The following is a 13,829-nucleotide window of genomic DNA, read 5'->3' as shown; positions in this document are numbered from 1 at the left end:
TAAGGGCTTGAACCAGTTCAACTGGAGGATTACTCATCGTCAGCCTTGGCTTACTTCCTACTGCAATTTTTGTTTTTTTTCAGCATTATTATGATAAATGAATGTTTAAACCAAATCTTGTTGTGTTTGGCTAAATATACTACTATCAAAACATTAATCTTTTGCATTTTAAGAGTTTTTTTTTTTCTGTTTGACCTTTATGCATGGTTGATTTATTTTGATTTATTGATACTGTGAATTAAACCTTATATGTATCCATAATTGAAAACGCTCATGTGCCACAGTGGAAATCCTGTTCTGATGTTGTTATTTTAAAATGATAAAGGGAAAGGTCTGATATTTAAGGGAATTTTGCCAACTTTGATTTTAACCTAAAATATGATTGTGCCTTTTTGCACTAAAGCAGTGTTTGTGCCTTTGTATGATACAAATGTTGAATAATTTTGAATAATCAATAAATTTATGAAAAATAAATAAGACTTACTTTGCAGCATCCAATTGATGCAAATAGTTTTCCTTCTAAATGTTTTTCATATTTATTTTAATGTATGGTTCTGATTAAAAGACTGATTAAATTAAGAAACTCTGTATGATGAACTTTATGGAATATGCATAATATTCTTAATATAAAGTAATATTTATTGCTGACTGAATTAAAGAATCAAAGTGATTTTAATCCTTAAGTCAATTTATAAAGTACATAATAAAATAAATTGAAAATAAAAATGCAAAATACATAATTCACTGCTTTTTTTTTAGTGACGAAAAACAACAACAACAACAAAAGCTGCAGGGTCATTCATTTATTTTTCCATTAAGGGGCAATATTTTTATTTTAAGGGCCATTTTTTTACCTTTTGTAAAAGGAATGATCTTATTATATGTATTTGTGTTGTCTTTTATGTTAAATACTTATATTTATTCAATTAATTTAATCAATTTGGCATTTTCTTCATTACTGGTAACTAATCGAAATGCCTCTGATTGGCCACTGCATTCATACGCTCGACAGAAACATGCAAAAAAAAAACACAAAAAAAAAACAATGCATTAACGAAATTGTATTAAATCTTAAAATGTGGCTTTTTAGTTCGTATAACTATGCAATTTTTGTGGGAATTTTTGCACCAAACCCCTATTAATTTCCAACCCTGGCATGAAGTAATAAAGAAATATTTTGATCTTTACAAATAAACACAGTATAAGACCCTTTCACGTTACTATCATGAGAATATTTTTACTAATGATTTCCCAAAAAAAAAATAAAAAAAACCTTCATTGACACTTACTGGACAGTGTAAAGCAAACAAATAAATAGAGAAATTATTTATGCTTTTCCCCACAACACATGGCCTTAAAGATATTTGTAGACTACTTTTTCTTCTACCGTCTGCATCTCAATTTTAACTGGACATTTGTAGAAATGGGAGAGCAGTTCCTCTGTGTAACCAATGAGAAAGTAGAATTTCGACGGTAAGAGTTTCTGTATCATCACCGCACAGATGACCAGGAGGTTTCCTCTGCGTTTGATCACCACCTCATCCGCTAAACAGCCGTGAAACGTGCCGTACATGAAGCGTCTGATGAAAACGTCTTCCACTACACGCTCCGCCGCTCCATCTTCACCCTGAAGATTACCTGCGGGACGTAGAAAAGAGTCTTATTTATGCACTTACAGATACTACAGCTAAATGAACCAACAAGGTCTTTATTACCACCCCACATAGCTTCAGTAACACTAGGAATCCAAGAGATTAAAGAGTGGGGATGTGACTTACTGGTGTGCTGTGAGAGCCAGCCCTTCCTGTGGCCGATGTGATGAGGGTGATACGCCTGCTCATAAGTCACTGACTTGTCTCCTTTACCCACTCGAATACGAGCTGCACGGTTCTGTTAGAGAGGAGACCGATCCTCTGGGTTAAAAATGCTTCTGAAAATACTGATTCTAGTCTCTGTCCTTCCCTCATATAATAGTCCAGGCTTTGTTTCAAATGGATTTTGGCTACTACTTTGACATTTTTAAACGACTGTTGATGGTCCGATGTGGAATAAAATTTGACAACTACTTTATAGATCCTAAATCACAAATAAAATTCAATAGATTTCACTAATATTGATATTTTTTGTACATTTTGTGCTTTACATGTAGAAATGTTCTTTCATTTATTCTGGAGTTTTGAAATTGTTTTAGGCAATTTTTGCTTATGACATGTCTTATAAGGAATATTATTTCATTAGTCTGATACTTTTTTTTTTTTGATACTTATTTGCTAATTTTAGTATACATAAATGTAAATATGGGACAAATAAGGCTTTGTTTTAAGTTTAGAAGTTCAACAGTACAAAAATAGTAAATAAATAATTAAATATAATACAAAGCTGTAAAATGTATTGTTTGTATACATGTTGTATGTAAATGTTTTTGTACTTTTTTCATTTTGTTTAACCATATGTACCCCACTTAACTAAAAAAATAGAAGATAGAATAAATTAAATGTGCTTGGATAAACAAGATACACAAATGTCACATTGTAAACTGATGGAGTTTGATCACATACCTTCAAACAAGCTGCAGTACAGTGAATGTTCCTGAAACATGCCGCAGGATTTAACTGGCTGCTCACAATCTACGAAAACAGAGAATATTTGATAAATAATATTTACTACTTATTCAATCTAAATTGTGCTTTCCATCCCACACTACATTCAGTGCCAGTAGCCTATCTATCTATCAGACCGCTTCTGCGTCAGTTACATAAGATATGGAAGATCCTCTCGATTAGAAATGTGTTATTAGTTAGAATAGCAAAAAAAAAAAAAAACGAATTAAATCTTACCGACAACAATTTTGTCTGTCTGACCAAGGACGTCGCCATGTTTTTGCACAAGGCAGTCAAGAGCGCATTACTGCCACCTGCTGCAATGGAATTACATTTTATGCCGTGTCAAATATTTTAATATAAATAATTATAATATAAATATTAGATTCAATGTATTATATCTTGTAAATATGTGTATGTAATAAAATAAAATAAAAATAAAAAAGTTTTTCAAGTGATTTATTATTGGCCAGACTTTTATTTTGTACTGAGTGAACAGGAAGTGTCGTAGCAGCTGCTCAGTCTCGAAAGATCTTGTTGTTACAGTGCTGTTGTCCAAGTTTTCTGCTGGCTCTCTGTTGCTTTGCGTTTGTTTTCCATCAATAAGCATCTAAATTAAACAGCTTTCAGTCAGATTTGGTCCCGCTGAGCTGCTCAGCCATGTCTTCTCCGGTGGAAATGACTGAGCTTTATGATAACGCGCTTTTAGGGATCCTGCAGCATGTTGGAAACATTCAGAATTTTCTGCAGGTTTATTTTGGGTTCCTCTACAGAAAGACGGACTTCTACCGCCTTCTCAGCGGCCCGCAGGACCGCATGGGCTTCCCGCCCGGAGTAGCTGAAAAAATGGTGTTTAAGGTACTGACTGACTTTTGTTTTGATCCATTAAACTGACTGGATAATTTAGAAATAAATATAAATGTGGCAGTGATGGCATCAGCTGAGAATACCATGGTACTGAATGATTATTATTAGGGATGTCAGTTTAACTCGTTAGTTAAATTAGTTAATTAGTTATGAAAAATAACGCCATTAAAATATTTTAACTCAGTTAACGCGCTGGCCCCGCCCCCAGACCTGTACGTCATCTTACATTTCATATGTTGACGGTTGACAAATATGATGCACGGCAACAACTTCATTAATGCACTTATGCCCTAAAATTCAAAATGTTGGGCCAAAAAATGCCCCTGTATGAGTTTTTGTCTCATATTTATATCACATGATAAGCGATATCGCACTAGCAGCAAGAGCAATATCACACCAGTGCTGTTTGTCCGAATAGGAGTGCAAATGTGATTTTATACAACAGTTCAGAAAATAAGAAGTTCATATTTAAAATAGTAAAAATATTTTGTTTTTTCTCAATTTTGCCGATGAAAATATTACCTAGAACTTTTGTGCGTCTCCGAGCAACACAGCAGTGTTTAGTTTCTGAATGAATGCGCGTTTTGAACTAATATTCTTAATATAAAGTAATATTTATTGCTGACTGAATTAAAGAATCAAAGTGATTTTAATCCTTAAGTCAATTTATAAAGTACATAATAAAATAAATTGAAAATAAAAATGCAAAATACATAATTCACTGCTTTTTTTTTAGTGACGAAAAACAACAACAACAACAAAAGCTGCAGGGTCATTCATTTATTTTTCCATTAAGGGGCAATATTTTTATTTTAAGGGCCATTTTTTTACCTTTTGTAAAAGGAATGATCTTATTATATGTATTTGTGTTGTCTTTTATGTTAAATACTTATATTTATTCAATTAATTTAATCAATTTGGCATTTTCTTCATTACTGGTAACTAATCGAAATGCCTCTGATTGGCCACTGCATTCATACGCTCGACAGAAACATGCAAAAAAAAAACACAAAAAAAAAACAATGCATTAACGAAATTGTATTAAATCTTAAAATGTGGCTTTTTAGTTCGTATAACTATGCAATTTTTGTGGGAATTTTTGCACCAAACCCCTATTAATTTCCAACCCTGGCATGAAGTAATAAAGAAATATTTTGATCTTTACAAATAAACACAGTATAAGACCCTTTCACGTTACTATCATGAGAATATTTTTACTAATGATTTCCCAAAAAAAAAATAAAAAAAACCTTCATTGACACTTACTGGACAGTGTAAAGCAAACAAATAAATAGAGAAATTATTTATGCTTTTCCCCACAACACATGGCCTTAAAGATATTTGTAGACTACTTTTTCTTCTACCGTCTGCATCTCAATTTTAACTGGACATTTGTAGAAATGGGAGAGCAGTTCCTCTGTGTAACCAATGAGAAAGTAGAATTTCGACGGTAAGAGTTTCTGTATCATCACCGCACAGATGACCAGGAGGTTTCCTCTGCGTTTGATCACCACCTCATCCGCTAAACAGCCGTGAAACGTGCCGTACATGAAGCGTCTGATGAAAACGTCTTCCACTACACGCTCCGCCGCTCCATCTTCACCCTGAAGATTACCTGCGGGACGTAGAAAAGAGTCTTATTTATGCACTTACAGATACTACAGCTAAATGAACCAACAAGGTCTTTATTACCACCCCACATAGCTTCAGTAACACTAGGAATCCAAGAGATTAAAGAGTGGGGATGTGACTTACTGGTGTGCTGTGAGAGCCAGCCCTTCCTGTGGCCGATGTGATGAGGGTGATACGCCTGCTCATAAGTCACTGACTTGTCTCCTTTACCCACTCGAATACGAGCTGCACGGTTCTGTTAGAGAGGAGACCGATCCTCTGGGTTAAAAATGCTTCTGAAAATACTGATTCTAGTCTCTGTCCTTCCCTCATATAATAGTCCAGGCTTTGTTTCAAATGGATTTTGGCTACTACTTTGACATTTTTAAACGACTGTTGATGGTCCGATGTGGAATAAAATTTGACAACTACTTTATAGATCCTAAATCACAAATAAAATTCAATAGATTTCACTAATATTGATATTTTTTGTACATTTTGTGCTTTACATGTAGAAATGTTCTTTCATTTATTCTGGAGTTTTGAAATTGTTTTAGGCAATTTTTGCTTATGACATGTCTTATAAGGAATATTATTTCATTAGTCTGATACTTTTTTTTTTTTGATACTTATTTGCTAATTTTAGTATACATAAATGTAAATATGGGACAAATAAGGCTTTGTTTTAAGTTTAGAAGTTCAACAGTACAAAAATAGTAAATAAATAATTAAATATAATACAAAGCTGTAAAATGTATTGTTTGTATACATGTTGTATGTAAATGTTTTTGTACTTTTTTCATTTTGTTTAACCATATGTACCCCACTTAACTAAAAAAATAGAAGATAGAATAAATTAAATGTGCTTGGATAAACAAGATACACAAATGTCACATTGTAAACTGATGGAGTTTGATCACATACCTTCAAACAAGCTGCAGTACAGTGAATGTTCCTGAAACATGCCGCAGGATTTAACTGGCTGCTCACAATCTACGAAAACAGAGAATATTTGATAAATAATATTTACTACTTATTCAATCTAAATTGTGCTTTCCATCCCACACTACATTCAGTGCCAGTAGCCTATCTATCTATCAGACCGCTTCTGCGTCAGTTACATAAGATATGGAAGATCCTCTCGATTAGAAATGTGTTATTAGTTAGAATAGCAAAAAAAAAAAAAAACGAATTAAATCTTACCGACAACAATTTTGTCTGTCTGACCAAGGACGTCGCCATGTTTTTGCACAAGGCAGTCAAGAGCGCATTACTGCCACCTGCTGCAATGGAATTACATTTTATGCCGTGTCAAATATTTTAATATAAATAATTATAATATAAATATTAGATTCAATGTATTATATCTTGTAAATATGTGTATGTAATAAAATAAAATAAAAATAAAAAAGTTTTTCAAGTGATTTATTATTGGCCAGACTTTTATTTTGTACTGAGTGAACAGGAAGTGTCGTAGCAGCTGCTCAGTCTCGAAAGATCTTGTTGTTACAGTGCTGTTGTCCAAGTTTTCTGCTGGCTCTCTGTTGCTTTGCGTTTGTTTTCCATCAATAAGCATCTAAATTAAACAGCTTTCAGTCAGATTTGGTCCAGCTGAGCTGCTCAGCCATGTCTTCTCCGGTGGAAATGACTGAGCTTTATGATAACGCGCTTTTAGGGATCCTGCAGCATGTTGGAAACATTCAGAATTTTCTGCAGGTTTATTTTGGGTTCCTCTACAGAAAGACGGACTTCTACCGCCTTCTCAGCGGCCCGCAGGACCGCATGGGCTTCCCGCCCGGAGTAGCTGAAAAAATGGTGTTTAAGGTACTGACTGACTTTTGTTTTGATCCATTAAACTGACTGGATAATTTAGAAATAAATATAAATGTGGCAGTGATGGCATCAGCTGAGAATACCATGGTACTGAATGATTATTATTAGGGATGTCAGTTTAACTCGTTAGTTAAATTAGTTAATTAGTTATGAAAAATAACGCAATTAAAATATTTTAACGCAGTTAACGCGCTGGCCCCGCCCCCAGACCTGTACGTCATCTTACATTTCATATGTTGACGGTTGACAAATATGATGCACGGCAACAACTTCATTAATGCACTTATGCCCTAAAATTCAAAATGTTGGGCCAAAAAATGCCCCTGTATGAGTTTTTGTCTCATATTTATATCACATGATAAGCGATATCGCACTAGCAGCAAGAGCAATATCACACCAGTGCTGTTTGTCCGAATAGGAGTGCAAATGTGATTTTATACAACAGTTCAGAAAATAAGAAGTTCATATTTAAAATAGTAAAAATATTTTGTTTTTTCTCAATTTTGCCGATGAAAATATTACCTAGAACTTCGAGCAACACAGCAGTGTTTAGTTTCTGAATGAATGCACGTTTTGAACGAATCCTGTGAACCAATGATTCAAAAGCCTATTCATAGAAAGAGCCCTTTATTTAATTCTTGAATGAATCAGCCGTTTGAACTAATCGAATGAATGAATGACATTTACCGCCTCCTGCTGGCAGCTTTAGTTTCTTCTTTAGAGTATCATTTCATTTATTAAAAAATAAATAAAGACAAAACCATAAAAGGGATAGTTCTCCAAAATAAAAATAAACTTATATGTTCCATAGTTTATGTTAGGCCATTGTAGTCTAAACGTTTGGGTGTAATAAATTTTATGTTGAATCAAACAAAATATTTCTTTCTAAAGCTACTATTTGTAATGTCTACTTGATACTTTCTCATTTAACACAATAATAACTTTAATAATCTTTTGTGGGTATTGTCACAGCCAAATTTAGTTTGCAATTATTAGATTAATTAATCACTACACCATGTAAATAATTAGTTTAAATATTTTTATCGACTTACAGCCCTAATTATTATATTCATGTACTATGATATTAACATATTTCAAATAGTACCATGGTACTTCTGTCTTGGTACTTGTTCAAAAACATGGTATTGTCTTGTTTTGCTTTTAATGTGTGACACCTAGCCATGTCAGTGTTTTAGACGTTTGTGACAGTAGTAAAATGTATTATTAATATTATTAAAATAATTGAATCAAAATGAATAATAATTCATTAAATAAAAATAAGAAAAAACAATTACATTATTTATAATATTTACAGCATGCAACTGTTGGTGTAACATTGTCTTTAAAATAATTAAATTATTCAAAATAATTAATTTATTAAATTATAATTATACATTTATAATTTTATTATAAGAAATAATTTTAATAATTAATATTATTAATTATATTCCGTTTTGTAATTGCTGTGACAGTGTCTTATTAATTATTACAAAATAATTTCATCAATTAAAATAAAACTATTAAAATTTTATTTATATTATGCCACTTTATAATTGCTGTAAGGGTCTTTAAAGGGTCTAAAAATGATAATATAATTTATAAATATAATATAATTTATAATAATCAAGTTATTTTTATATATTATTTTATTATGCCACTTTGTAGTTGCTATAACAAACTTAAGAGTCTATTGAATTTCCTGTAAGTGTATTTTCTGTCATTTTCTGCCATCAGACGTTTAAGTTATTTGAGAATCTCGCGGAGCAGGACAGAGAGAGGGCAGCGAGGCTGGCAGAGGCTGATAAAGCCGCTCCTCCTGCAGTACAGGAGCTGGAGGTTCGATCAGAACAGGAGGCTGACGCTCCGGTGGAGGAGAAGAGAAGCACAGAAGAGCCCACAGCTGTCCCAGCACCATCAGCACAGAGCACAGAGACACACGTTGAGACTCAGAGCAGCACCGCTGAGCCGTCAGGAGCCGCAGCGCCATCAAACTCCGATTCTGACACAGCCAAAGTGTATGCTTGACTTTTAAAGCATTTGCTCAAAAATATGAATACTAAAAGACACTACTGTTCAAAACTTTGGGGTTTTTGAGTTTTCTTAAGAAACTAGTACTTTAATCAATAAGGACACATTAAATAAAACAAGAGTGACAGTAAAGACATTTAAAATATTTCAAAGATTACTCTCTCAAGTAGATGCTGTTTTTTAAAACGTTCTATTCATCAAAGAGTCCTGAAAATGTATTACAGTTTCCACAAAAATATTAAGCAGCACAACTGTATTGATAAAAAAAAAAAATGCATATTAGAATTATTTCTGAAGGATCATGTGACACTGAAAACTGGAGTAATGATGCTGTAAATTCAGCTTTGCATCACAGGAATAAATGACATTTTAAATAGAAAACAGTTATTATGTTAAATTGTAATAATTTTTCACAATATTTCTGTTTTATTGTATTTTTAATTAAATAAATGCAGCCTTTGTGAGCATATTTCAAAAACATAAAAAAAATAAAAATAAAATCTTACTGACCTCAAAAGTTTGTGCATTGTTTTGACCTATTAACAAGTTCTACTTCACATTTTCAGTGGACAAGAACGTTTTCAGTCGAATGCAGACAGTTACAATGGTGCCGTTAGAGAAAATTACACCTGGTCGCAGGATTACACGGATGTGGAAGTTCGAGTGCATGTGCAGCCTAACATCGTTAAAGGCCGACAGGTGTGTATCCTGCTGCCATCTGATTTTATCAGTGTTACTGTCTGGCAGAATCCACATTTCAATCTTTTTATCTTGCTGTCTAGTATTATCGCAAAGCTAGTTTGATCACAATCTGTTCCATCTTTGCGTGCAGGTGTCTGTGGATCTGCAGCCCGGGAAGGTCCGTGTGGCCGTGAACGAGGGAGGATCGCAGAGAGTCCTGATGGAGGGCGAATTCACACACAAAATTAACACTGAAAGTTCCCTATGGAGCCTGGAGCCCGGCCGATGCGTTCTGGTACACATTATTTTTGGATGGTGGATCTGAAATGGTGATAGACTGATGCATCAGCCAATTTTTTTGCCATTTTGAGACTGCATACATTTCATTGTCAGTTTCGGAAATCACTGACAGTCTTGTCAGTTGAAGTTTTTCTTCTAATATTTATATTTTATTTTATTTCAATTTTTATTTCAATTAATAAAAATGTTTTTTAAAAAGTAGTTTTAGTTGCAGGGTTTTGACTCTATTTGTAGTACAATTACAGTATCAAAACAACCTTAAATCAAGATATGTCGCAAATAAACTCAAGATATGAGTTTATTTGCAAAGACAGATAACTCCGTTTTTAACAATTTTCAAAAATCATGTTTTTTCGTTGTGCATTCCAATTAATCTTAATCAAACTGCAGTTGGGTTATTTTGATTAGGTTAACAAATAACTAAAAAACACAGCTAACTAACACAATGAAACACAGTAAAACATGATAACATGATTTTTGAATTGTTTTTTTATCTGTTTTTGCAAATAAACTCTTCATATATTTTCTTGAGGTGCAAAGTAAAAATATGGAGTCTTGTTTTCTGACAAACTGAACAAAATGAAGTTAGTTTATGCTTAAAACTGTCTTTGGGTACAATTTTTTTTGTTTGTTTATTTTTCTTACCCCACTTGCAAATATTTGTTTTCATCATAAACTTGCTTTCTAATCAATTTCTCTGAAAACAATACTTTTTATCTCACAATTTTGCATCTCAAGGAAATGTATATTGATTTATTAATCTTTAGACATTTGCACTATTACTTTACTGAGTCTTAAAAACATCTTAAATTTGCCTTCATAAAACCTGCAGAAACCTTGTAGTTAACAATAACAGCCCTGTTTTGTGTACATCTCATTTGCTATCATTAAATTGTATTCTGTATTGTATTATTGAGGCAATGTAAGCTGGAGATGATCATTTTGACTTTTCCTCCAGCTGTCCCTCAGTAAAACCGGGGAGGTTTGGTGGAGTGCCGTGTTGAAGGGTGAGGCCGAGATCGATGTGAACCAGATCAACCGGGAACGCACTATGGCAACTGTAGATGAAGAGGAGCATGCTGTACTGGACCGCCTGTCGTTTGATTACCACCAAAAACTCCAGGGGAGACCACAGAGCCATGAGATTGTGAGCAAGCAATGGAACTTGTTATTTGCTATATTGCTTCATTACTGCTCTGGAGTATAAAAGGAGTTCAGTCCAAGGACACTTGGAATAGCTCACCCAAAAATGAAAACTGCTGAAAATGTGCTAACCCTCAGGCCATCCAAGATGTAGATGAGTTTGTTTGTTCATCAGAAACAGATTTGGAGAAATTTAGCATTACATCACTTGCTCACCAATGGATCCTCTGCAGTGAATGGGTGCCATCAGAATGAGAGTCCAAACAGCTGATAAAAGCATCACAATAATCCACAAGGAATCCACACCACTCCAGTCCAGCAATTAATGTCTTGTGAAACAAAAAGCTGCAATTTTGTTAGAAACAAATCCGTCATTAAGATGTTTCTAACTTCATACTGTTGCGTCTAAAATATGAGTCCTCAATCCATAATATTGCTTTCTCCAATGAAAAAATCGAATCGAGAGAAATATGCACGGACCAAGCAAAAACAGTTCAAATATGTAGGTAGATTTTGATGTGAGAGGACAACAGTGGATAGACTTTTTTTTTTACTGGAGGAAGTGTTAATATTAATATGAACTGAAGCAATGGTTTAAAATTAAAAACATCTTGATGGATTTGTTTCTTACAAACATGCAGCTTTTCACTTCACAATATGTTAATTGATGGACTGGAGTGGTGTGGATTATTGTGATGTTTTTATCAGCTGTTTGGACTCTCATTCTGACGGCACCCATTCACTGCAGAGGATCCAACAACAAGTGATGTAATGCTACATTTCTCCAAATCTGTTCAGATGAAGAAACCAACTCATCTACATCTTTGATGACCTGAGGGGCGAGTACATTTTCAGCAAATTTTCATTTTTGAGTGAACTATTCCTTTAAGAGCTTTGGCACTTGTTTGCATGAGAAACTATCTGGATATTGCATTGAAAGATGTTTGACTTTGTGTTTCAGAAAGTCCACGAGATGCTGAAGAAGGGCTGGGATGCTGAAGGATCTCCATTTAAAGGCCAAGACTTTGACCCCTCCTTGTTCAACATCCCACACAGTGCTGTCCAGTTTTGAGGTCGCATGACATGCCAGATGGAAAGTCAGCACTTACAGTAACAAACGTACACACACTGAAGTACAGTGACGGTGTTGGTTTCTTGCGGTGCTATAAAATGTCTGCACTGCACATCTCATGCCAATATAACTGATTCACTGACACTGATAATTGTCTCATGTTTAGTTGCCATGCAAAATGGGCCATTGATCATTTATAATTTTGAGTGTTTTATGAAATCAGTTGACTGCGGTTTTCTTTGGCCGCGTGTGTCTGTGATCTCACATTTGCCAAGTTATTCGGGCTTATTGATTGTTAGTTTTCATACTATTTCAGTGATCTACAATAGCAACAGTGAAATAAAGTTTCATCAGATATGTTAAGGGTTTGCACTGTTTCTTTAAGCAGATTGCTGCAGTTCACACGAGAAAGAAATTCTTTCCTTCACTTGTTTCCATCATTTGCATCAGATTTTTGTGCCTGAATCTAATAAAACCTTTTGCAAACATTCAATTTGTCTTATTGTTTGATTGCTGTCACACTGCATTAGATAACAAAGTATTGGCACAAACACACTTTTCAAGCTAAAAATGTCATAAAAATAATATATATGAAATGATAAAACTACTACTCTTTAGTTCACCCCACTCATTTTCTGTAGGGTTCAGAGGACTGGGATGGCCATGGCAGAACTTTCATTTTGTGATCCGTGACCCATTTTTGTGTTGATTTTGATGTTTGTTTTGGAAGATCCAACCATAGCCCATTATAAGATTTCTAGCACAGGCAGTCAGGTTTTGAGATTTTTTTTCATGTGCTGGTATATTGGTATTTGCTAGAGTCCATGCCATGTATCTGAGCAAGATGTTCAGGACCTCTGGCAGAAAAATAGGCCCACAACATTAAAGATCCAGCAGCATATTTAACCGTGGGCATGGGGTACTTTTTATCCCTGTGTGCAGTGCACCAAACTTAATTCTTGTGTGCCAAAAAGCTCTTTTTAGCTTTACTTGACCACAGAACCCAGTCCCATTTGATGTACCAGTAGTGTTTGGCAGCTGAATATGCTGGAGTTTGGTTTTGGATGAGAGCAGAGGATTTTTCTTGAAACTCTCCCAAATGACTTGTGGTGATGTAGGTGCTGTTTGATATTTCTTGAGGCTTTCTGACCACAAGACTGAACTCATTTCTACAATTCTTTAGCTTTGAACCCTGTAGAGTCTTTGGCCACTCAAACTCCTCCTCCTTATCTTGTATTAAGACAATATAGACAGGCAGATTTGTAACATTTCTTGTAGATACAACTTGTGATTGATGATTAAGGGAATTTGGCCTTTGTGTTATCTCGTATCTATACCTTTCTGTGAAACTGGAAGTCATGGCTGAACAATTTCATGTTTCTAGTCACCTTGGTGTGCTAAAATATGTTAAATATGAGGAGGGATATACTTGAGAGATACTTTACACATAAGAATTTCCAGGGGTGGTAATAATTGTAGCTAACCTTTATTGGAAGAAAACAAAATTGTTTATTTTAGCTTAGATTTTTGTGAATTTTTTGAATGAAAGAGCAAAAGGATAAACAATGCAGATTTATTTTCTCAGCCTTTTTTTTTTTATCATATTAACCAAGGGTTACTATCGATCGATCTATCTATCTATCTATCTATCTATCATCATATGTAGGATACACACACACACACACACACACACA

The 13,829-nt window shown here is 34.1% G+C and overlaps 3 protein-coding genes across 4 annotated transcripts; 1 reads left to right on the top strand and 2 right to left on the bottom strand.

Annotated features, from left to right (window-relative positions):
• Positions 1 to 882: 882 nt before the first annotated feature.
• On the bottom strand, positions 883 to 2,928 carry LOC107708198 (28S ribosomal protein S24, mitochondrial-like). Its single transcript, XM_016512371.1, has 4 exons — positions 2,838 to 2,928; positions 2,559 to 2,627; positions 1,779 to 1,890; positions 883 to 1,638 (listed from the first exon to the last, which is right to left on the bottom strand). Exons 1-4 carry the CDS (start codon positions 2,874 to 2,876, stop codon positions 1,355 to 1,357), a joined length of 504 nt encoding a protein of 167 aa, XP_016367857.1. The 5' UTR covers positions 2,877 to 2,928; the 3' UTR covers positions 883 to 1,354.
• Positions 2,929 to 3,102: 174 nt separating this feature from the next.
• On the top strand, positions 3,103 to 12,598 carry LOC107708203 (nudC domain-containing protein 3-like). 2 transcript variants are annotated; one of them, XM_016512378.1, is made up of 6 exons: positions 3,103 to 3,458; positions 8,646 to 8,926; positions 9,506 to 9,638; positions 9,772 to 9,915; positions 10,879 to 11,067; positions 12,025 to 12,598. In XM_016512378.1, the coding sequence occupies exons 1-6, from the start codon at positions 3,261 to 3,263 to the stop codon at positions 12,133 to 12,135; spliced, it is 1,056 nt and encodes a 351-aa protein (XP_016367864.1). In that variant the 5' UTR covers positions 3,103 to 3,260; the 3' UTR covers positions 12,136 to 12,598. The 2 variants fall into 2 exon arrangements, with proteins under 2 accessions (XP_016367864.1, XP_016367862.1); XM_016512376.1 differs by lacking the exon at positions 3,103 to 3,458 and adding an exon at positions 6,547 to 6,902 and having other exon boundaries at positions 12,025 to 12,597.
• LOC107708204 (28S ribosomal protein S24, mitochondrial-like) lies at positions 4,327 to 6,373 on the bottom strand. Its single transcript, XM_016512379.1, has 4 exons — positions 6,282 to 6,373; positions 6,003 to 6,071; positions 5,223 to 5,334; positions 4,327 to 5,082 (listed from the first exon to the last, which is right to left on the bottom strand). Exons 1-4 carry the CDS (start codon positions 6,318 to 6,320, stop codon positions 4,799 to 4,801), a joined length of 504 nt encoding a protein of 167 aa, XP_016367865.1. The 5' UTR covers positions 6,321 to 6,373; the 3' UTR covers positions 4,327 to 4,798.
• Positions 12,599 to 13,829: the final 1,231 nt, after the last annotated feature.

The sequence above is a fragment of the Sinocyclocheilus rhinocerous genome, unplaced genomic scaffold (genome assembly GCF_001515625.1).
Source record: "Sinocyclocheilus rhinocerous isolate Xijiao unplaced genomic scaffold, SAMN03320098_v1.1 scaffold2401, whole genome shotgun sequence".
In the NCBI taxonomy this organism is placed as follows: Eukaryota; Metazoa; Chordata; class Actinopteri; order Cypriniformes; family Cyprinidae; genus Sinocyclocheilus; species Sinocyclocheilus rhinocerous.
This window is presented reverse-complemented; position numbering and strand designations above follow the sequence as displayed.